At 53.7% G+C, this 22749-nt stretch overlaps 8 protein-coding genes across 8 annotated transcripts; 3 read left to right on the top strand and 5 right to left on the bottom strand.

The window, feature by feature from the left end:
- Positions 1-787: 787 nt before the first annotated feature.
- On the top strand, positions 788-1852 carry CLAFUR5_10136 (uncharacterized protein; the record flags this gene model as incomplete). Its single annotated transcript, XM_047909284.1, has 1 exon — positions 788-1852. The coding sequence occupies one exon, from the start codon at positions 788-790 to the stop codon at positions 1850-1852; it is 1065 nt and encodes a 354-aa protein (XP_047763997.1).
- Positions 1853-2302: 450 nt separating this feature from the next.
- On the bottom strand, positions 2303-3195 carry CLAFUR5_10135 (2-iminobutanoate/2-iminopropanoate deaminase; the record flags this gene model as incomplete). The annotated part of the gene is made up of 2 exons (XM_047909283.1): positions 2303-2607; positions 2667-3195. The coding sequence occupies 2 exons, from the start codon at positions 3193-3195 to the stop codon at positions 2303-2305; spliced, it is 834 nt and encodes a 277-aa protein (XP_047764201.1).
- Positions 3196-4114: 919 nt separating this feature from the next.
- CLAFUR5_10134 (O-methyltransferase VdtC) lies at positions 4115-4774 on the bottom strand (the record flags this gene model as incomplete). Its single annotated transcript, XM_047909282.1, has 2 exons — positions 4115-4633; positions 4754-4774. 2 exons carry the CDS (start codon positions 4772-4774, stop codon positions 4115-4117), a joined length of 540 nt encoding a protein of 179 aa, XP_047764202.1.
- Positions 4775-5088: 314 nt separating this feature from the next.
- Positions 5089-8351, top strand: CLAFUR5_10133 (Putative sterigmatocystin biosynthesis polyketide synthase; the record flags this gene model as incomplete). The annotated part of the gene is made up of 5 exons (XM_047909281.1): positions 5089-5947; positions 6245-7014; positions 7101-7440; positions 7496-8241; positions 8298-8351. The coding sequence occupies 5 exons, from the start codon at positions 5089-5091 to the stop codon at positions 8349-8351; spliced, it is 2769 nt and encodes a 922-aa protein (XP_047763998.1).
- A 3773-nt stretch (positions 8352-12124) lies between these two features.
- Positions 12125-14292, bottom strand: CLAFUR5_10132 (ABC1 family protein, mitochondrial; the record flags this gene model as incomplete). The annotated part of the gene is made up of 2 exons (XM_047909280.1): positions 12125-12308; positions 12365-14292. 2 exons carry the CDS (start codon positions 14290-14292, stop codon positions 12125-12127), a joined length of 2112 nt encoding a protein of 703 aa, XP_047763999.1.
- Positions 14293-14795: 503 nt separating this feature from the next.
- On the top strand, positions 14796-20120 carry CLAFUR5_10131 (Autoinducer 2 sensor kinase/phosphatase LuxQ; the record flags this gene model as incomplete). Its single annotated transcript, XM_047909279.1, has 7 exons — positions 14796-14881; positions 14932-15101; positions 15154-15980; positions 16042-16516; positions 16586-16847; positions 16901-18489; positions 18721-20120. The coding sequence occupies 7 exons, from the start codon at positions 14796-14798 to the stop codon at positions 20118-20120; spliced, it is 4809 nt and encodes a 1602-aa protein (XP_047764000.1).
- A 247-nt stretch (positions 20121-20367) lies between these two features.
- On the bottom strand, positions 20368-21322 carry CLAFUR5_10130 (Methyltransferase; the record flags this gene model as incomplete). Its single annotated transcript, XM_047909278.1, has 2 exons — positions 20368-21187; positions 21246-21322. The coding sequence occupies 2 exons, from the start codon at positions 21320-21322 to the stop codon at positions 20368-20370; spliced, it is 897 nt and encodes a 298-aa protein (XP_047764001.1).
- A 707-nt stretch (positions 21323-22029) lies between these two features.
- Positions 22030-22635, bottom strand: CLAFUR5_10129 (uncharacterized protein; the record flags this gene model as incomplete). Its single annotated transcript, XM_047909277.1, has 1 exon — positions 22030-22635. The coding sequence occupies one exon, from the start codon at positions 22633-22635 to the stop codon at positions 22030-22032; it is 606 nt and encodes a 201-aa protein (XP_047764436.1).
- Positions 22636-22749: the final 114 nt, after the last annotated feature.

Below are 22749 nucleotides of genomic sequence, written 5' to 3'. Positions count from 1 at the left end.
ACGTCTCAGCCGCGTACGGATGTGGATGCAACACTCTACCAGGTCGTCGAGTCTCAATAGGATCGAGAGACTTCGCGGCATGTCAAAGCTACTGCGAGCCTCAGTATAAGGCATCGGTTGGGATCTATACGCATGAGAGTATTTCACCCAGAAACCTTTACAGAACGTGCGCTTACGCTACGTAAGCCGGACACAGGATCCAGTGCGATACTAATATCGTCTCGCACCCTCTCGATGACGCGCCTCTGAGATTGATTCGCGGCTGGATTGCATCGTGCGCACAGAATCATACGGCCTGCGGGACCGCTATCTCAAATCTCGGACTGCCGAAGAGACTCATTGCGCTTGATCGGGGCTCTGGCACATACGTGCGATTAGTCAACACTTACAAGAGACGTCTTCCCGCCGACTGCAAGTACATAGCGCTGAGCCACCGATGGTCGCAGGGCCCGATGCCGCGATGGGCCACCACCAAATCCAACATCGAGGAGCGATACGACCAGTTTTGGCTAGATGATGTGCCCCCTACCAGCACGGACGCCATCCAGGTAGCACTCCGTCTTGACATTCAGTACATCTGGGTAGACTCATTGTGCATCATTCAAGATTCGAAAAGAGACTGGAGACGAGAAGCTTCTCGCATGGCCGACGTCTATAGCAAGGCTTACTTCACTATATTTGCCGATGGGCGCCCTGGCGAGGACGATCGTGTCGGCACGGCTTTCTCCACCCTCGTGCTGTTTTGGCACCATTGTCTTTTCCTCTTCACGAAACCCTCGGTGGTCGCATGACTACCGTATTCCTGCGCAGATCTAGTGCAGATGGATGGCAATTCAACCAGAAAGAGCTGTTTAAACAACACGCCAATGAGTCTAGCCTAGCAACAAGAGGATGGATCTTCCAGGAGAGGGTTCTTTCACCTCGAATCGTCCACTTCACCAAATCTCAGATTTTCTGGGAGTGCAACCAAGCTACCATTGCAGAAGATGGCCACATCGTTCAGGACGAATGCGGCGTTCACCAAGTCGACTTCTCCAAAGTTGTGTACAGCGATGTCCTCAATGGCAGGCCAACCAGGCGCCACGGTCTTGCATACCCGCCACGGTGGGAGTCTCTCATTGAGGCATACAGCACATTGCAGCTGACCAATCCTGATGACAAGCTACTGGCACTATCAGGTCTGGCATTGGCCTTTGCGAGAGAGAATCGCGGATTCGAAGAAGGCCGGGTCTATGTAGCCGGCCTTTGGAGCAATGACCTAGTTTCAATGCTAGCCTGGGAAACTACGATCGCAGACCTGTTCACACTGCAACATAGACCGACCCAATGGCGCGCCCCATCCTTCTCGTGGGCAGCAATAGACGATGCAGTCACATTTGAAGGCTCACATACGCACATGCCTTTTACAACATCCCGATCAGCTCAGTCACCAGATACCAGGTCTACAGGAATGATCTCCTGCCACGTCAAACACAAAGATAACGATCTCTTCGGCATACTCGAAGCATGCACGGTCGTCCTTGCAGGTCCTCTGGTGCATGGCACGTCCCTTGGCCCCTTGCCTTCGGACCTGGCCGACAGGAAGAGAGGCTACTTTCCACTCTACGACCGTGACATGAGTGCTTGTGGCACCATGCAACCCGATTGTGCAGAGAGCCTCGTTCCTGGTTTGCAAGTCACGTATCTCCTGCTGCCTCAGATGAACGACAAGACTGACTGCCGAAGCTTTCTGGTTCTTGTGCTGTTACAGACAAATACAGAAGAGTACAATGTTCATCGGCGAATTGGACTAGGAAGGGGCCCCGTGGGCATGTTTGATGGGGCTGAGGTCGATGTGGTGAGTTTGGTGTGAGGACTGGATACGTACGATTCGATCGCCACTGTGGTACTTTGTGACTTAGCTTCGCCCAGCATATAGGGCGCGTGTAAACCGCAGTCTCACTTCGCACAACTCTTTGATCTTCTGTCTCGACCTTGTACGCCCTTTCTGTCACTTTCCGACGGCATTGCACCGAGTGCTGCGGGAACAGATTCGTTGCAGAATAACCTGCGTCATGTGGCATGCTGATGGATCTGCTTCGTTTACGTACTCAATGGCCGTCACCTTAGGCCGACGAGAACAAAAATTGTGCATTCGGATGGTACTGCACGGCCCTACACTACAATCATTGGCATGCGGTCGCATGTGCTGTCTGTCATGGCGGGACCACACCCATACGTTCATAATTACCGCATCTCAGCCAACGAAGACCTGCTCAGAATGACAGTGCATCATCATGTCACAAACGTCCCCCTCCACTCCTCACACCCTAGGCCAGTAGAACGTGCCCTCAACCTCAACGGTATCATCATCATTCAACCGATCAACTTCAAGAATCGTCCTCGGCGGATACCGACTCGCATCCTCACCCCAAAGCTCGATCTGTACTTCGTTGCACATGGGTCTGTACCTATACATATCGGTCACATACACAACGAGGCGGGCACAATCTGTCAATTCGATGCCGGCCAGCTCGACGAGATCACGCATGTTCTCGTATGCTTTGCGGACGCGGGGCAAGCCGGTTGGTGTAAGGGTGCTGTTCTCTTGGTGGATGCCGCGCATGCCTGGGTGAGGGTGAGCATGGCCGTCAAATCGTGTTATTCTGATGCTGGGCACTGCGTACCAGAGATGTAGAGATAGTCGCCAGCTCGGGACATTAAGCTCCATGGCCCGGTTGTGTTGAAGAAGGAAGATGGGTTGTAGATTTCCACGCCGGCTTTGGAGGTGTAATTCGGTGCGAGGGTGGCGGACGCCAGGGCGGCGAAGGCCATGAGAGCAATGACTTCGAAACGCATGGTGTTGCTATCGTGATGGAGATGTTGCTGACCGGTAGGGAGAAGAGGGTAGTTGTTCTGTCGCTTTCGTACATAGAAAGGAAGGAAGGAGATCTTCAAGATGCCGTAGGCCAAGGGCTTGACTCCACCACAACTTGCATGTGGATGTGGAGCCAGCATTCCTCTCTCGACGCAGCCTGCATGCAGAGACCGGCGCTTCGTAGGACTTTGCTCGCACCGACAATCTCTCACGAGAAGTGTTACTGACTTTACCCATGGTGCAGCAACGCCTACTATTGTGGCATGACCAGTGCTAGTATGCTGAGGAGTTTCAATGTGTTCAAAGTCCACTTTGGCTCGTCCCAGTCGACATATCATCTAATTCAGATCATTGTATGATATCAGTGATCGCTGGATATTGGTACAAATTTCGTGTGACTTTGCCGTTGACACCAAATGCTGGGATCCTGCGAGTGGACAGGCGCCTGTCGTGAGCGGCCCGTTCGAGATGGTGGAATGCTTCGATAGATTCGAGAGCCAAGTGTTAGGCCACTGGGGCCTCATCAGGCTGAACCATCAACACGAGAGCCACGCGGATCGGGTTCGCTTCTCGCACGAGTCGGAGCTGGCGATAGCTTTGGACTGACGACACGGCCAACCGGTATGAGGTATAGACTTTACAACGTGCATTGCCGGTGGAAGCTGGGGCATCTGACCCATGTCCCTGGCCAGAGCTGCATAGCCATGTCTGAGCCTATACGACGAGGCTCTGGAAGTCAGCACTGTCTTGGATCTGTCCGACTTGCTACAGATGTTGCACTTCGGCAGCCGTCTCGTTTGCTCACCACTCATTCGCGAACGTGGGAGCCTGCTCCGAGCAACAAACTGGCCACTCGTTGTGTAAGGCAGGCATCAGGACTACAGTTCCTCACGCCGCTGAAGCGCCGAGTCAGGCTCATCAAGGCCAGAGTTCGACATCAGGACACTCTCTCATCAGGCGGCGGCCTTTCCGGCGGTAACGATTGGAGTAGTACTACGTTGGCGTGAGAAACAGTGTTGATCAATTAGGCTCAGTCGAAGCGTGATGGCTGGCAAGAATGTGCTGCGGCTTGCAAAAGTTCTGGACTCTGGGAAAGTTACGGTCACGTGAGATGTCAAGCAAACGTGGTTTACCTCGTCATCCTTGGATGCGCTTTTCCTTCTCCGCGTGAAGTTCACCGCATCATACGATCGATTGCATCGACGCTCATCATGGCAATAACACATTCCACCAGCACTCGGTTAGGGGCATTGGCAGCTAAGAGAAAGCAACCTCCATCACACTCAGCTTGCTACCGAATGGCGACACGGCACCCTTGATGCACCAATCTTGGTCCACGTCCTTCAACAAGTTTGCCCACTCTTCCATCTCCCGCTCGTGGGCATTGAATGTCTCGCGCATGGTCAGGTCTCGAACACGAAGCTGGGATTCTTGCGGTGGGCTGATCGTGCCGGAGTCTGGTGACGCAGTATCCATGATGATCAAGCGGGCACCGGGCTTCATGGCATCGTGCACATTCTGGAGAATTATTCTTGCTTCCTGGTCGGCCCAATCGTGGAGTATCATACGCAGGAGATACACGTCGGCATCCTGGACAGGTTGTTGGTCGACGAAGCTGTACCCTTCAAAGGTGACTCGATTCTGGATGTCATTTTCCAGGCCAACGGCTTGGCGTTTGGATGTTTCGATAACTTCCGGCAAATCCTGCACGATGAAGTGAAGATTCTCGAAAGCACGGGCAAGCGTGATGCTGGCATGGCCGCTGGAGCCTCCAATCTGGTGCAACTGTTAGCTCGGCGTCCAGACTACCCAGCACGTCACGCCCGTGAGCCTGTCAACTTCGTACAGTCTTTGCACACCGCGGCTCAGGAGAAAGTCATCGGCAACCAGACGTACGCTATTGAGTTTGGTCCGCATCCTGTTGTCTCGGGGGCATGATCAAGTCAAATCTTGGTCCAGAGCTCAATACCTTGTCAACTTTGCGACGCAACAAGGACTGCTGGGAGACACTTACGCAGACTCTTGCCGCGTTGTATTCCACTGGCCTACTAATTAGATGGGATGGGTACGATCGTGCACGGCCCCACGCGCGCAAAGTCGTCGATTTGCCAAAATATCGCTGGGACTTCTTGCAATCGCATTGGATCCGTTATAAATAAGACTTCCTCCTGACTTGTGGAGATGCACCTCCCGGGGGCGTTGCCAACCCTATTTTGAGTGTGTCAGAGCCTATGCCAGTCCCAGCGCCGGCTCCGGCTGTGGCGAAGCATGTGCCGACGCTTGAATCGAGCTCTATTCACAAAGTCGTCTCGGAAGTCAACACTGCAACTGGTCTGGAGCTCATTGTCGAAACCGATGTTTGCAGACCTGACATCATGCCTATGATGGAAGGTCACAAGGTTGATGCCGTAGGCTTATGCACCCCATCAGTCTACGCGGACATCACTTTTACGATAGGCAACTACATTTTGGACAAGTACAATCCACCAGGACCGGAACGAATTGTCGACGTTGGCAACATGAGAATTGAGAAACCTCTTATCCCAGCAAGCAGGAAGATTCATTCCCTGCAGACTTGCGTTCAACTAGACTGGGTTACGAAGTACGCCAAAGCACTCTACAAGACAGTAGATGAGAATGGCGTGGAGATCGTCAAACACGCGACTGCGGGTTTGAGCTTCAGAACAAACGACCACTCCCATAGCCTTGAGGGTGCACCGATCAAAGCTGCGAAGACACGCTACAGTGAAATGCGACAAGATTGCCTGACCGGTTCCACATACCGTTTCAATAGTGACATGGCATACAACATGATCTCAGCCCTCGCGGACTTCCACGAGGACTATGGTTGCATCGACGAGACCATCTACAGTGATTCCACCTGGGAGGCGTCAGCGACGGTCAGCTTCGCGCAGATGAAGCAAGGCGGGACCTTCCACACCCATCCTGGTGCCATTGATGGCTTTACGCAATCTGCAGGTTTCACCATGAATGCCAATGAAACAGTGGATTTGGACAAGGACATCTATGTCAATCACGGTTGGGACTCGTTCCACGTGTATGGGCCTGTCAGACATGACTGTTCGTACGGTACCCACGTGAGGATGGGTTCCGGTCGGAAAGGGGCTGTTCAAGGGCGACATCATTGTCTGGTCTGAGGACCGGGTGGTTGCTTCCATTCGAGGATGCTGCTCCATGCACGTTTCAAGGAGGGTGATGAAGTTCATCCTGTCGACCAGTTCTGGAAAGTCGAAGGGCAAGGCTGGGGCTGCCACAGCTGGACCTGCGCCTAAAGCCGCAGCATCGGATACGCCTCTGCCGGCGCCAGTCAGGGCTGCTCCTGCGCTATGGCAGCAGTTCACTCTATCACCACTACCCCCGGTGCAGGTACAACCTCAAGCGAAGATCGAGTGCCGTCAGCGACCCCAAAAAGTCGCATTCCTGAAGCTCTTGCAATCGTCTCCGAGCAAAGCGGAGTACCGATCGCCGAGCTACAAGATGATACTGTTCTCGCGGATATTGGCGTTGACTCCCTGCTCACCCTGACCATTACAGGTGCATTTGCAGATCACTTCGACATTGAAGCTGATACGAGCTTTTTCGACGATCATCCCACGATTGCAGATGTAAAGCGCTTCTTTGCGGCGAAAGACGAGGAATATGCAATACCAACGACAGAGACTGCTGCACCACAACCGGTGGCACACCAGGCTCCACTGTCAATGGCATCCATGCAGTCGAGTGCGTCTCCGAGCTCGCACAACGGACCGCAGCCGGTAGCACCAGCGCCTGCATCCGTGGCAGCCCCAATGCCAATGCAGAGTGTATCAGCTGGGAGTGAGAGGCATAAACAGCTGCTTACAATCCTCTCGGAGGAAAGTGCGCTGTCCTTGGACGACTTGACCGATGACCACAATCTGCTCGACGCTGGGGTTGACTCGCTGCTGTCCTTGGTGATTGGCGGCCGACTTCGAGAGGAAATGGACCTCGACATTGATACTGAGTCACTTATCAGCACGTGTGGAACCGTCGGCAATCTGAAGAGTGCTCTCGGTCTTGATGCGCCAACGCCAGACATCGCACAACCCCTTACACCTGTCGCCGCGCCTGTCTGTTCACCTCCAGCTCTACCCCCACCGACGCAAAAAATACGGCTCGTGAGTCTCTGCCACATCAGGCGCAGTACACTGCTCCCCCACCAGCTGCTGTCATACCTCAAGCAGTATCCCAAGCCCGGATTCAGAATCCCATGGCGACACCAATCCAGAAAGACAGCATGTATCCTCGAGCCTTGGAGATCCTGTGCGAAGAAACTCAGATCCTACTGGCAGACCTGACAGAGGATACGATCCTGAGCGACGTTGGCATTGACTCTCTGCTTTCCCTAGTCGTGACCTCTCGCTTCCGAGACGAGCTAGAGATCGAGCTCGACGCCGACGAATTCGCCAACTTCACAACTATGCACGACATGAAAGACTGGCTAACAGGCCGAAACACCTCCACGCCCTCAGCCTCGACCACGTCTTCACGACCCACGTCGTTCGACGGGAACACGCCATCAGCAGGCTGCACCCCTCTCACAGGTCGATGGTTTCACCATTCCAGATTTCGAGGGATCCAAAACCGGAATACCACCAGCCACCTCAGTCGCCCTTCAAGGCACAACCAAGACCGCCGCACGCTCGCTCTGCCTCTTCCCCGACGGCAGCGGCAGCGCAACAAGCTACGTCTCTCTCCCTCGCGTGGCTCCAGATCTCATCGTCTACGGCCTCAACCCTCCTTTCCTCAAAGACGCAACTGCCATGTCAAACTTCTCGTTCGACAACATCTGCCAAGCGTTCATCACTGGGATCCGCCGTCGTCAGCCCATGGGCCCCTACGATTTCGCTGGCTGGTCAGCTGGCGGAGCTCTTGCCTTCCGCAGTGCTCAGATTATGCACTCACAAGGCGACAAGATCAACACCTTGGCCCTGGTCGACGCCCCCGTTCCCAAGGGTCTCGGTGAACTTCCTCAGCGGTTGTATGATTATCTCTCTTCCTTTGGAGTATTCTCGCCGCCTTCGAAGAAGAGCAACAGCAGTGATAAAACTCCGCCGGAATGGCTGATACCTCATTTCAAGGCTATGACGAAGGCTTTGCACACCTACCACGCCGCCTTCTTACCGTCTGGTGCTATCCCTAACGTTAGCATTCTTTGGGCGGGAAGGAGTATCATTGACAGTGTGGGTGCTGCACCGTTCCAGTTGGAGCCTGGCGATTCTCCTGACGGGGGGTTCTTGACGGAGACGAGGAAAGATTTTGGCCCGGGAGGATGGGGCGCATTGCTGCCTGGCTCGAATGTGAGGTGTGGGAAAGTGGAGAATGCGGATTATTTTGAGATGATGGTATGTGTTCGCTTTCACCATGACGAGAGGAAATCGAGTACTGACTGTTTGAACAGAGACTGCATTGGGCACAGCACGTTTCGACCCGTTTTGCGGAGGGCTTGAGATGATCGCGAGGTCGTATTTGGGAGCCTGGTGCTGGAGCCATGGATGATGGGTTGGAGTTGGCGTCGAGGCGTTTGGCAAATAGGTCTATAAGGCGTTGGGGCGGATTTAGATGAGCATCTTTCGATAGTCAGTAATTTCCTTCTTCGATCTTCAGAAACATCCTGCCGGCTGACTGCACCCTCGGCCACGCGGTCTACTGCCCCATATCAGCATTAAACCGCGCAACCGGTACTATGATGCTCATCTACGTGACGACCTTCGCGCTGTATATCTTCACTCGCCTAAATTGGAGAACTCCCTACCACCTCATCATGCCGTCCCCTCACCAAGCCCTGTAACATCCAACACAACCCTCACAGCATCCTGCGCCGCCCCATTACTCATGTACGCAATATGATCCCACGTGATATTCCCAACCCCCTGCTGACAGACATAATCTCCCACATTACAGTACTCCTTCACCAACCCCCTCGGTACACTCCCAAAAGTCGCATTCGTCTTGTACTCTATCGCATCGTCAGCCTATCCATATACACAAATCTTGGTCATGATCGTTAGTCCCTACGAGGATCCCCAAACACAACCACAGCCCCCACACTCGCCCCCTCCAGCCGTCCCTCATTCAACGCATACCGCACAACACTAGCACCCTGACTATATCCCGTCACCGACTTGTCACCTTATCTCGTAGCTAGCTTGCTAAATACGATTCCTTCCTTGCACTAGACATGCACTGGACAGTCCAGCCAGGCGAGGTTAAGGCCGTAATAGGACAGCTTAAGGGAAGAAAGGCCCCAGGGCCCGACAAAATCCCAAACCTCCTACTGAAGGAATGTAAAGAGGAAATCGCCCCGAGCCTAGCTAAGCTCTTTACTGCTTGTCTACGGAAAGGCTACCATCCGAAGCCGTACAGAGACTCCCTAACAGTAGTTATCCGGAAGCCACAGAAGGAAGACTATAACAGGCTCAAGTCATACAGACCGATTGCGCTCCTAAACACAGTAGGGAAGATCCTAGAGAAGGTAGTAGCCCAGAGACTTACAAAACTGGTCGAGGAGAACAACATCCTCCCGGAGACACAGATGGGAGGGAGAAGCAACCGCTCAACCCTTACGGCAATGGAACTGATAACCGAACAGATCCAAACCCTCTGGCACTATGGACGGAACAGAACAGCATCGCTGCTCTCCCTAGACATCTCCGGAGCATTCGACAACGTCTCCCACGAAAGACTACTCCACATACTCCGACAGAAGGGAGTCCCCGCATGGGCCACGAGATTCATACACTCCTTCCTTAAAGAGAGGACTACGAGAATAGTCCTCGGGAGGTATAAATCCGACAGGGTACACGTGGAGACCGGAATCCCCCAAGGATCTACGCTATCCCCGATCCTATTCCTAATCTTTATGGCCGACCTCATCCCCTTACTTACGTCCCCTCAGACTTCGGCGTCAGGCTTCGTAGACGACACAAACATCCTAGCCTAGTCCGCGACAACGGAGGAAAACTGTAGACTACTTACGGAGAGACACAGAGCATGCGAGGACTGGGCTAGACGCCACGGCGTCCGTTTTGCCCCAGAGAAATACCAGCTGATCCACTTTAGTAAAGCGAGGACCCACCACAACATGCAGGCAACTATAACAATCTAGGGATGCGAGACGAAGCCCTCCCCCGAACTCCGAGTACTAGGAATCTGGCTAGACCCGAAGCTAAGCTGGAATCCATAGATCAAGAAGGCCCAGAACAGAGCACAAGTAAACGAGGCATCAATAACACGTCTTACTAAGTCAACGTGGGGGGGGGGGCGACCTTCGACAAAGCAAGAATAATGTACAAAGCAATCGTTCGACCAGCGATGCTTTACGGGGCACAAATCTGGGGCACGGGGGGAGTCGACAAGGCAGTGCCGCGACGGATCGAACAGCCTCTTAATCGAACCCAAGCAGGCAACTTAAGAAGAATTCTCGGAGCGTACAAGACTACACCGACGAGAGTAGCCGAGATGGAGACCGGGACACCACCTATCCGTCACTACATCCAAGGGATGAGGATCCAATATGCGGCGAAGACGATAGGGTACCCAGTACAGCAAACTATCTACGATGAGACAGCACGAATCGCACAGAGATACAGCCGGCTACATATAGGACCGCACGTAAGGAGGAGTCAGAAGCGGGACGACTTACGGGTTTTTAGGAAAATACAAGGAACGCCGGAGTGGCTAGCGAGGGAGGAGGAGGGACGAAGAACCCGGGAAAGGAAGGGGAACAAGGGAAAGTCCCAGAGACTCGCAGAGCAGGTAGCCGGCTGCCTGTGGGAACAGGAATGGAACAGCAACCCGCTAGCGAGAACAGGCCCCCTAGCCCTACGAACCTTCCAGAGACACAACTACCTCCTATACCGCGACCTTACAAGGGCAGAAGCAAGCGTAACAATCCAAATCCGGTCCGAACACATCGGGCTTCGGGCTTACTTGTACAGGAGGAACGTCCCAGACATAGACAACCCAGCGTGCGAGTGTGGCTACCCGTCGCAGAACCCGGAACACATGGTCGTACGGTGCCCACAGTGGGTAGAAGGGCGGAGCACATGGAGAGCGAGAGCAGCTAGACGCGACTACCAGTCGATCGTTACGAACAAGAGCGACGTACAGAGGATAGCACGTTGGGTCCTAAGACAAGGATACCTCACCCAGTTTAAACTAGCCAACGAGACGGAGGAGTGGATAGAGAAGAGGAGGGAGACCAAGGGGATGCAGACAAGGTAGTCATCAGGGCAGGCCCATGACACTAGTGCACCCTCTATAAGGAAAGCGGGAAGGCAAACAACGGACAACAGTAGCATAGGAGAGGAGAGGGGTTTTCACCGCGAGCGGTTTCCCCTTCGAAAGACAGAAGTACGTAGAACAGCTGCATGGGCCAGGAGGCACCACAACAGCTTAATGAATAATATATATATCCCGTCACCGCCACCTTCATCTGGGGACACTGCTCCCTCGCCAGTCGTGCCAGGGCAACCATACTCGGCGCCCCGGTAGCCCCTTTCACGACATTCCCATACGAGTCCGCTGGGTAGTTGACACCCTGAAGCGCGACGTTGCCATTCAATGCATTTGAAAAGGCCCGGAACATGGGCTCGCCGACCGTGTCTCCGATGTTGCCTGGCTCGTTAGTGCCGCGGGCGAAGAGGACGGTGAGGGGGGCGCAGACGCCGTTTTCGACGCCGCTGGCTGTGAGGATGGAGGTCCAGCCTGTGCGGGAGGTGGTGGATGAGGGGGATGGGGATGGTTGCGGCGGTGGCGAGAGTTGCTAGGATTGAGGTGGTGAGGAGATGCATGTTGAGTGAAGATTGGGGACAGAGATCAGCTGGGAACGGGGCCGTGGATTAGCTGTACTGTATATATGGTGTTCGGGGCTTGGAAGAGGTTACAGGACTTGCTTCGAGGGGAATGTGCATGGCCTAGATGAGGAAGCTGGATCTAGTATGCCAGGCACGATGACGAACATCGGCCCTCAAGGACGCAGCAGTAGGAAGGGGAGATGCATCCTCGCTCGACCAAAACATTGCCAGATTGGCGTTACGGGCAGTATTGTCTCGGTTCGGCCTCGGGACCTGCTCAGTATTGGAACTGCCGATGCGGAGTGCATGACTTCTACGGGGCTTGCGGAGAAGCCATGATGGCGCTGATGCTACAGTAATGTATTGAAGCTGGAGAAGATGACCTGCATGGTGATCCAGAACTCCTCGCTATGCAACGCAATATATTCCTCTAAATGTTAGGCGACAACTGATCATACTTGACGCACATCTCCACACTCTCGATACTCGCCTGCAAGAACTTCCTCGCCTCGAGACCCGCCCAGACCTTGATCATGGAGAGATCTCCAGACTGTAAGCTCTTCAATCCGCCCTTTGCATTCTGCGCGCCGAGCTGTCGAAGAATAGGCAGTGCCCTATGAGTACCATTAGCAACATTGACTTGAAATTATGGATTATCAAAATGTCTCACCCTGAGAATAGATCCATGCTAGGGTCCAAAGTCCGCCCAATACCTTCTAGCAGAAGGATCGAGAGGACAACGTTAATGAAGTCACCTTCAAGTCTGACGTGGTGACCTCGGACCATGTCAAGGACTTCGTTCAGGATATCGCCGATTTTGATGTTGCCCAAGGCGAAAGTCTTGCTCTTCACACCAAGTACAAGATGCTGCATCCTGAGTGCGAAGACCTCTTTGTCGATGACCGCATCGGGTTGTCTGCATCTCTCGACCATCAGGTGGCCAGCTTTGTAGCCGTCGAACTCGGCAACAGCCTTGAAGAGAGCTAGGAAGTTTGCTCGGTTCGTTTCGTTGAGTTCTGTCACCAGACCAGTATCAATGAAGATGAGTTGCGGTGTGTAGTTTTCCTCGTCAATTTTCTGCAAGGTCTCAAGCCATGATGATTTATCATGTCGATGAGGGCGAAGGCGTGCTAGGACGTCTTCAGTCACATCTTCAGAACCTTCGACGTCGTCCTTGGGAGTGTTCTTGATTATCCTTTTAAACGCGCTGAACTTTGCCTCACCTCGCAGCGGGACGGGCTTGTAGAAGCGAACCATGATGTTTCCGGGATGCAAGTCGGCATGAATGAAGTTGTCGAGCAGAAGCATGTGCAGGAATGCGTCTAGTCCCTCATCTGCAATCTCCTTTTGGAAGATACCGCCGCCATTCTCAAGGAAGTGTTCGAGTGGGATACCGGTAGCGAACTCTTCTACCAGCACTTGTCGAGATGTGTACTGCGTGTAAGGGTACGGAAACCAAGCTGTAGGGCGATTCCTGAAGTTCTTCCTGAACAGTGTCAAGTTCGCAGCTTCTATCCGAAGATCGAGTTGCAGTCGCATCATCTCGCCAAACTGCTGCACCTCATCCGGGAATGACAGCCACTCCATGGTCGGTATCGCATTGATGATGTTCGCGAAGAAGCCCATGATCTTCAGATCTCGCCTGACTATCCTTTCAATCTTCGGGTGAAGGACCTTGATCGCGACATATGTGCTGGGTATCCGCTGCGGTGTGCTCTTCAATAGCGGATCCACCGACTTCAATGCTCTTTCTCGCAGTGTGGGGTGCTCTTCGCCCGCATCGTACTGATCAGGATTGCTGACAGCCAGGTCTGGCTTGAGCTTCGCTTTGTAGACTTGTGCGATTGCGCCGACACCCAGTGGCTTCTCGCTGAACTCCTCAAAGATGAGCTCGAAGCGCATGCCGAAGCTTCTCTCTATCGTCTCTTTCGTGACCTTTAAGCTGTGTGCTGGCGCATTGCTGTGTAACGCGCCCATGACACTGCACATTGCCTTTGGAAAGACATCTGTTCTGCTGGCCGCCCACTGTCCCAGCTTGATGAACGCTGGCCCCGCTCTTTCCATGCTGGACACGAGGAAGCCATACCACCATAACGTGCCGCTCCTCTGGTCGTCTCGATCGTGTTGCCGTCCGCCGAAGCATATGACGGGCATGGTTGCAATGACTGGCACAAAGATGATGACCAGATGTAAGAAGCGCAATGCTGTGGCCAAAGGCTCCACAATCCATGTATCCACAAATCTCCAAATACTCCTTCTGAACTTTGTGCTGTATTCCAAGCGATCGGGCACCTGCTCTGCCAATTCCTGTCGTGAGAGCTGGAGCATATGCTCCTCGTGCGTGAGGCCACCTCCATTATCATCGTCCTCGGCGATGTGTATGAATGCGGCGGGACTGAGTGCTGCGAGGAGCAGACTTCCTCCTTTGACTGGCGCGGGTGGCGCTCGGAAGGTGTTGCGCGCAGTGCGTAATATCGAGAATGACTTTGTCGGTCGGCCGCTTCGTATGCTGCACTGTATGTGCCGCAGGACCTGAGGCCGGACGGGTCGACTGCTGAAGCCAGTGCATGCCCGGCCAAGGGAGGCGGCGACTCGCATCCTACGCGCCTCGTCACCGAGTAGATGGATGGAATATCATCACTGGTCGTAGCAGAGTGGCGCTTCTGGGCTGGAAGGTTGTCAACACGAGCCTCAGAGGCAGTATGTCTGGTGCTTCGCGTGGCGCACGTGGTACATACATGTACCGACCAACAACATCTGCCACCAACAACGTCGAATGTCGACAGGCATCAAACATAGCATCGTTCCTTGGTCGCAATCGATATGATCCTTGCTCGATGGCGGATCTCAAGAACAAGGATTGCGGCTGTGCATCAACGCCGTGGCTTGTTGATCGTAGCGCACGAGGTAGGGGGTAGGACGAATCGCGTATGACACACGAAGAGTGTCTTGATTAGCCTGCCCTCATCGGTGTCGTGGGAGCTCTGTCTTGTGGGCACCACGCGGAGAATGCGTGCGTGTGCAGCAGGGATTCCGCAGAGATGACACTTCTTCACACCACCCCTCTCGTTTGGTCATCCTGACTTCTCGCCATCCGTAGCATGAACATCGTCCCAGCCGTACCGTGCGAAGCGGATCCTCCCGAATCCTTCCTACAAGAAAGATCACGATCGCTCGAATTGGCCAAGTCAGATGCCACGCCATCCCGACATCTGTGGCTTACTGACTGGCGTGTAGATACTTTACAGCTGCTTCCATTGTGCCACGAGCACCACAACCCGACCTCGAAACCCCAGCGCCGTTTCCAGACCCGACGCTGACGGCATTAGCACAGCTGGGCGTTTACAAGCTCGAATGCGAGCGCTCCTTCATCTCTCTGATTGACAGCTCACATCAGTACATCATCGGTGCGCTGGCCATGCTCATCCTCCAGCCGACCAACTTGCTGAACCTTTCCAGGCGAAGCTACCAGGTCGAACACTTCTTCCCCTCAAGGCTTGAAAGCGCACAACGATGGCCTGTATCTTGGTTTTCGAAGCCTGGAGCTCAGCTGGGGAGTCTGTCCCCAGACTATTAAAGTCTTCACCTCCGACGACATGACTATTGATACACCCAACGTATACGCCGATCATTCGCGTTATGTCATCCACAACTTTGAAGCCGATGCACACTTCGCGACTCGGCCGTACGTGACGGGCTTTCCATACATGCGCAGCTATGCAGAGGTTCCCTTGACGAGTCCAAGCGGATTCGTCATTGGATCTTATTGCGTTGTCGACGACAAACCAAGAGACTACAATGATGCCGAAATTGCAACATTGGCCGACGTTGCCAGTAACATCATGTCTCATCTGGATCTCATGAAGTCGCGGCTTGAGTTCCAACGCGTGGAAGGACTCGTGCGCGGCATAGGCTCATACGTCGCGGGCGTCTCCAGTCTTCGAGAACAGCGGACAATGTTAGCTAGCATGGACGTGGCGCGACCACCAGCAATAAGGCAAGTCCCCGATCCAACTGACACCTCGGCGGGCTCTAGCACGCGCAGTCCCAGCACGGAGAGTGTGCCTTCTACGCACATATCGCCCGCGCAAAGTACTTCCAAGACCACTACCGAATCTGCCGATGTCTCTTTCGCACGTAAGACTTCGTTCCTCGCGTCAGAAAGTAGCCAATCTATCCTGGAACCTGAGCAGAACACAATCCTCTCGCCTGAAGTATCGAAGGCTTTCTTCAGAGCCGGGAATATCGTGCATCAGTCGATGGAGCTGCAAGGAGTGGCGTTTATGGTCCGTACATCTCTCCTTCACTGAACGCCATTTTGATTGACTTGACTTACTATGCGTACAGGATACCTTGGAGGCCACCACGAGCACATCACAGCGCCCAAGCACGAGTAGCTGTACTAACGTTGGTCTTCAGTCTCCTGCACATGACGCTTCGAACGCTCGGCTTTTTGGCTACTCGATAGAAGCTGGACCACGCAACGGAATCAACCCTGACGGCAGCAACCTGAAGCTCAAGGATGCCCTCCTGGCACGGATGCTAGCACGCTATCCCTTCGGGCACATACTCTCTTCAGATACACAGGGCGTCATCATCCGGTCGCATACTGATCTGAACCAGCAATACAGAAAGCACCCTTCTCGACGCACATTTGGGCTTGTGCCACCTGACGATGAGGAACAAGAAAAGCGGGACGCGGCCGACATGTTCAGAGCGATTCCTATGGCGCGCTCGATTATTTTCTTGCCGCTCTGGGACTATCCAAAGGATCGTTGGTTCGCTGCTTGCATAGGGTGGACTTCGGTGGGCATTACCTATAGTGAGAACTGTCTGCAATAGTGCGCTAACAAGTATGGCCAGGATCCAACCCGTATCTTGTCTGTTGCAGACCTCAACTACTTCTCCGCCTTCGGCAATTCAATCATGTCCGAAGTCTCACGGCTTGAAGCTGCCGCTCTTTCTGATGTAAAATCCAACTTCATCGCGTCAGTCTCGCATGAGCTGAGATCGCCACTCCACGGTATCCTTGCAGGCACCGAACTGCTACGTGAGAGCATAAAGTCCAGCGAGGAAGTCTCAATGTTGGACACCATCGCCTCATGCGGCACAACTCTGCTGGACACAGTTGACCACTTATTGGACTTTGCAAAGTAAGTCGTGCCGATCTTGGTCAGAGGCCACCTGCTGATCTGGCGCGACGTAGGATCAATAGCCTGATCACTCGACCCGCCGATCTTCCCAGCACCGCAGACATTGCCTCTCCAGAAGAGAACGCAAGACGCTTCACCGTGGTGGATCTGAGCACACTAGTCCAAGACGTAGTAGAAGGGGTGTATCTAGGTTTCGCTGCCCGTCAACCACCACAAGACTTTGGAAGTGAAACTGCCGGATCAGAGAGGACCGCGCCTGATACTTGGCAATGCCAGAGCCACGCATCTGACCAGACCATCGTGCTTATCGATGTCGAACCAGCGATCAATTGGTCCTTCGAGACCGAACCTGGTGCCTGGAAGCGAATCGTCATGAACCTTCTAGGAAATGCTCTGAAGTACACTTCCGAAGGACGCATCAACGTGAGACTTAATCTGAATGATCAACACTCTGAAGAAGGCAATATGGAAAACGGGGCAGTATGCCTTGAGATCGTGGATACTGGCTGTGGAATCAGTAAAGAGTACCTGCAACACCGGCTCTTCCTGCCTTTTGCCCAAGAGGACAACCTGTCCATTGGGACTGGGCTCGGTCTGAGTATCGTGCAGAGACTCGTTGAAGGACTTCAAGGGACGATTGAAGTTTGGAGTGAGGTAGGGTTTGGAACTACTGTCCGTGTGGTCGTGCCCATCGGGGACACGCTAAGGGCACAGGGCAGGCTCCGAAAAAGTGAAGGAACGACAAGAAGCCAGCGTTTTGACGATGTTGGAAGACTCCGAGATCTGCAGCTTTTACTACCAGCATTGGAGACGGCAAGTCCAGCGAACGAGTCAGAGAACGAAAATGTTTCTGCCACAAGGTCGTTGTTCGCAAGCATTGCGGCGAGATCGCTAGGCATGGATGTGTCCTTCGATAGGCCGCCAGCTGCTATAGTTGACTCAGGCAAGCACCACCTTGTACTGCAACATGCTGGCCACGACGCAACGGGCTATGCTTGGGTACTTCGAAGTATCAGGGGAGGTGAAGATGCTACTGGAGATGGCTCTGCCGTGGCTGAGGCGCGCTTGAAACAGCCTTTTGGCCCTAGGCAACTGACAACCGCTCTGCTCAACTTACTTGAGCGACGCAGGGGAGGCGGCAAGTCGTCGACGAGGCAAGACGTGCCATCGACCCGACGAAAAAGGTCCACATCGGATTTGGCAAAGGCCATGCAGAGCACATCGATCACATCCGTGAAGACAACGACGACAACTACCACCACGCAACAACTGGACACCCCAACCTCCCCGAACTCGACACCAGACCGCGTTGTCTCGCACTTACCCAACACCCCCAAACCCCCCATCCACATCCACATTCTCATCGTCGACGACAACCCCACCAACCTCAAAGTCCTCAGCATGTGCGCCCAAAAGATCGGCTGCACCGTCACGCTCGCCGAGGACGGACAACAAGCCATCGACGCCTTCACCACCACTATTTTCGACCTCGTCTTCATGGACCTCTCCATGCCCGTCAAGGACGGGTACCAAGCGACCCGCGAGATCCGTACCTATGAGATGCAGAGTGCGGTGTCCAGAACGCCGATATATGCACTCACTGCGCTAGTCACGGAGCAGGCGAGGCAGGATGCGTTGGGGAGTGGGGTGGATAGGTTTATCAGTAAGCCTATACGGATGGATCGGGTGAGGGAGTCGATTTGGGAGGTGGGGGAGGGGAAGGGGAGGGAGGGTGGGGTGTGAGGTGGATGGTGTTGCTGTCCACGGTTTAATGACAGCAAGGACGGTCGATCGATTGAGGTGGCATCGGTCGAAAGCTCAGTCATGTGACACTCTATCAGCTGATATCGCGCGCTAGCGTAACTAAGTCCAGGCGCGGTTGCGTGTGTCGGCATTCTGCCGGCTTCATGTTTGGTAGAACAACATCTGTTCACATACTGTTTGCATCTCATCGCCATCACCTCATCAACGGACATCGCGCTACTGGCAAATACGGACATTTTCCCAGAGGAAAGGACAGCAATGTTCTCTACACTACCTGTCGAACTTGTCGAGCACATACTCTCGTTCCTGGACTTCAACGACAAGAAAACATGCGCTGCGATATGTCGCGTCAGCAGAGCTCTGCACGAGTTGGCCATGCCGCTTCTCTATAGAAGCATCGGTATCTGCGATCTAGACCTGGAATCGGCCGAGAGATTCCGTCGACTGCAGTTATTGCTACGGACGATGAGCCGGAATCTGCCACTCACACAGCATGTCGAGGAAGTCATTCACTTTATCGAGGAAGGCAGCACAGAGGACAGACCTATCGAGGTGGATTTGGAGCTGGAAGCGATCGAGGACCTGGTGCGGCGCGACTTGGATCTCGCAACGGACATCTTTGAGTATCTGGAGATCAATGAGGACACAATATCTGAAGAATACTGTCTCCTTACGCTACTGACGATCTGTCCCAAAGCCAAGACGTTGCATCTCAAGGGCAACTTGAGAGATCTGTGGCATTGGTATGGGTTCGATGACATCGTCCATGGGATACGGGCCGCTGAAGGGGCTGACCTGACACTACACTCTCAAGAACAATGCAACGTAGCACTTCAAAACACGACAAGCTTCCACAAAATCAGGACCGTGCAGCTCGAATCGACATCCGAGCTGCAGGTCAGCGTGCTCCATATCGAGTCGCTACTGTGGCTTCCGAAGCTGCAAAGACTCCATACAAACACTTTCGACCAAATATCAAGCCTAGATTCCCATCACGAAGGAGTGACTTTTCGCTCTCGAGTCGAGACGCTCGAGATCACGGATTGCTTTGCGAAGCCAGAGGATCTTTCAGAGCTCCTGCGGGAGTGCGTTGGCTTGAGGTCTCTGTTGATCGAATGGCCCTCCCGCGAAGACAATTACAGGCGCTTCGACTGGGCGGATCTGGGCGACTCAATTCGCGAAAGCTGCCCAAGTCTAGAACAGGTCCATCTCGAACACCCTCGGGACTTCATGCTCGATGATGATGACTTTCGGAATATCACAGGCGACCTGAACGACGAATATTTGCAGAATTGTCATCTTCCCGGTCTTGGTTCAATGCGAGACCTCGTGCATTTGAACAGCCTTCATGTCTCATCCATAGCGTTGTTTGGCACACATCGCGACGACAGTTTCGTGCCGGCTGGAGACTTCTCTGACTCTGATGACGGGAACGAAGTCAAGCATTGTCTTGAGAGTGTGACGCCAGACTCTCTGAAAGAGCTTGTCGGTAGGTTACCTCTGTCCTGAAAGCCAACATGCGGTACTAATCTTAGCTCTAGTGTATTGTGAGCGCCCGGGGCTTCGCCCTGTGGATATCGCAATCCTTCATGAACCGGGAGCGGAAAGGCTAGAGCGACTGACTATCGTGGACTGCCAAACAGACGGATGGGTAGCACGAAAGCACGGGCACCTCTCGGCATCAAACCCAACGCTCTTGGCGAGGATATCTCCGTGAGCTCGACGACTTGCAAGTTATAAGGTAGCATGCTTCTATCTAGTTGCCCGGCTTCTGGCCCCAAACCGCAACGATGGGCAAATGCTTACCCTTCTCGCCCCTCAAGTTCTGCTTGCACCCCTCAATCAAGTGGCGCCTCTTCTCGGCGTTCTCAGGACCTGGAAACCAGCGCTCGCATGACGTACCGAAACTGATCCAGGACATCGTCGTCCCGTGCTGCGCATACAGCTCAGCAGCTGGCTCTTCAGGAATCGGGGTCGGCTCGTATCTAAGACGGTATGGCTTCACGACGACATCATTCAAGCCAGCACTTCTGAACCACCCCTTCCAGTCTTTGATACCATGCAGATCGCTCTTGTCCGACGTCGGTTCCCGCTTCTCGAGGGACTTCAACCACTCCCATTCGCGTGACAGACATTCGCCCGTCTGGAGGCTGTACCAATGCAACACTTTGAGATCATGCATCTCCAACCACCCACCAGGCGCTAACAACCTCGCTACAGCCTTGATGTGAGCCTCCCAGTCATCAATCCCGGCTACGAGGAACCGGCTGAAGACATAGTCAGCACTGCCTGGAGTTAGCCTCTCGTCAACTCCAATCAAATTCGCAATATTCCCGCGAATGAATTCGACATTGCTGGCAACGCCTTCGGCGTCAATTGCTGAGAGATCTACGCCGTATACCTTGGCCACCGGAAATCTCTGTGCGAGGACTTTCGTCATATCAGCGTTCACACCACAGCCGATGTCTATGATTTTCTTGACTGGGTGGCCGAGGATTGGAGCGTGGATCGGCTCTTGCTCCATCAACGCCATTACTGCTTCATGTTGGAAATGGAGACGTTCTCGCTCCATAGTGCTGAACACGACATGTCAGTAACGTGACTCGGCATCAACGAGGCGTGAGTTCGACATACTCATTCGACAGAGGATAATGAGATGAGCTATCGCCATGGTGTTTGATGACAGGGGTTTGTGCTGAAACGGCGGCCATGATAGACTTTGGTCAATGCTGTGGCAGGATCCGGTGGCGATGGTGTCAGCACTGGCAGCTTTTATATCTTGAGGGCAGATCCGACTTCGCACATGTTGGGACAACACATGTGGGCAGAACGTGGATCGGTATGCCAATGCCGTCTTGCTACCCTGAGAGCTCAGCCAGGGAATAGGCTGTGAAGCCAGCTCACCGCGATCTCGTCAATGCAGTCAAGATAGCTGCTTAGGGCACAACAAGACTGTACATATGATACTTCTCTACTGCGTTCAATGTTGTGCAGCAAGTCATGTCGGAGCCACAGAGTCTGCCATGAATACAATACGTGCCCTCTACTGCAGAAACAGATGTATTCTCAATAACATCTGCCACGGTCATTTCGAATCCTCAGCATCTCGGAAGCGTGTCGGCATATACACCGCTTCGACAGCCAAAATATCCTTGTCGTGAGAGGATGTACCCGCGCGCTACCGAAACGACCGTGGTAGATGTTAAATGCTCATAAACCTGGATATCCCACAACGCATGCTCAAGCAAGGTTCATCCATACCTCCTCTCACATCCAGACTCGCGATGACACCGCATCCGCCATCAAGATTTATCAGCACGCCCTGAAATGTGCATCTCGCCTCGCAGCATCTTCAATCTTCACATGCCAACCTTCACTACCTGCCCATCAGCACCACCACATCCCCTTCAAGTCCTCCCTACTTCCAACACGCCACCCTCATAGAATGCCCCCCAAAAGCCCTCACACAAACCTCCTCATCCCCCTCATCCAAACTCCCCACCTCCTCCCCATCACAAAAATGCCCCCTATAGACCACGACCCGACAATGATGCAGCGGCCCCGCATAATGCACACTCCCCCTGTCACCCCCATACCCCTGCTTCAAAATCTGTGCCGGCAGTTGGAACCACATGAACTGCATTGCGTTTTCTTTTTTGAATTGTTTGCAGGCCATGTTGGGGTCGTCTTCGTAGCCTTCTGGCGCGATGTCGATTTGTTCTTCGTGGACGAGGTCGTGGGGGATGGTGCATTTGGGGCCCTTGAAGCGGAGGAGTTTGACCTGGGTTGAGTGCTTGGGTTGGTAGCCCCAGTTCGAGGGCCAGTTGTGGGGAGGTTTGTTGCGGGAGAGGAATGGGGGTGTGGTGGTGTTGGTGGTGAGGGTGAGGGTGTTGTTGTTGAAGGGCGTGTCGTGCAATATGGTGTTGTTGAGTGCTACCACACTGTTGTCGGTGTCAGTGGGCACGGGAAGGGCGATGCCTTGGGTCAGACCCAGGAGGGCTGCGAGGAGGGTGATGAGGCGCATTTTGGTGGCTGGAAGCGCGCTGTCGCCAATGTGGATGTAACAGTCTGTATAGTGCGAGTTGGGGGAGGAAATGATGACAGAAATTGGAGAGAGGTAGGTAGTCATACATCGCCT

Source organism: Fulvia fulva, chromosome 7 (assembly GCF_020509005.1).
Source record: "Fulvia fulva chromosome 7, complete sequence".
NCBI lineage: Eukaryota > Fungi > Ascomycota > Dothideomycetes > Mycosphaerellales > Mycosphaerellaceae > Fulvia > Fulvia fulva.
This window is presented reverse-complemented; position numbering and strand designations above follow the sequence as displayed.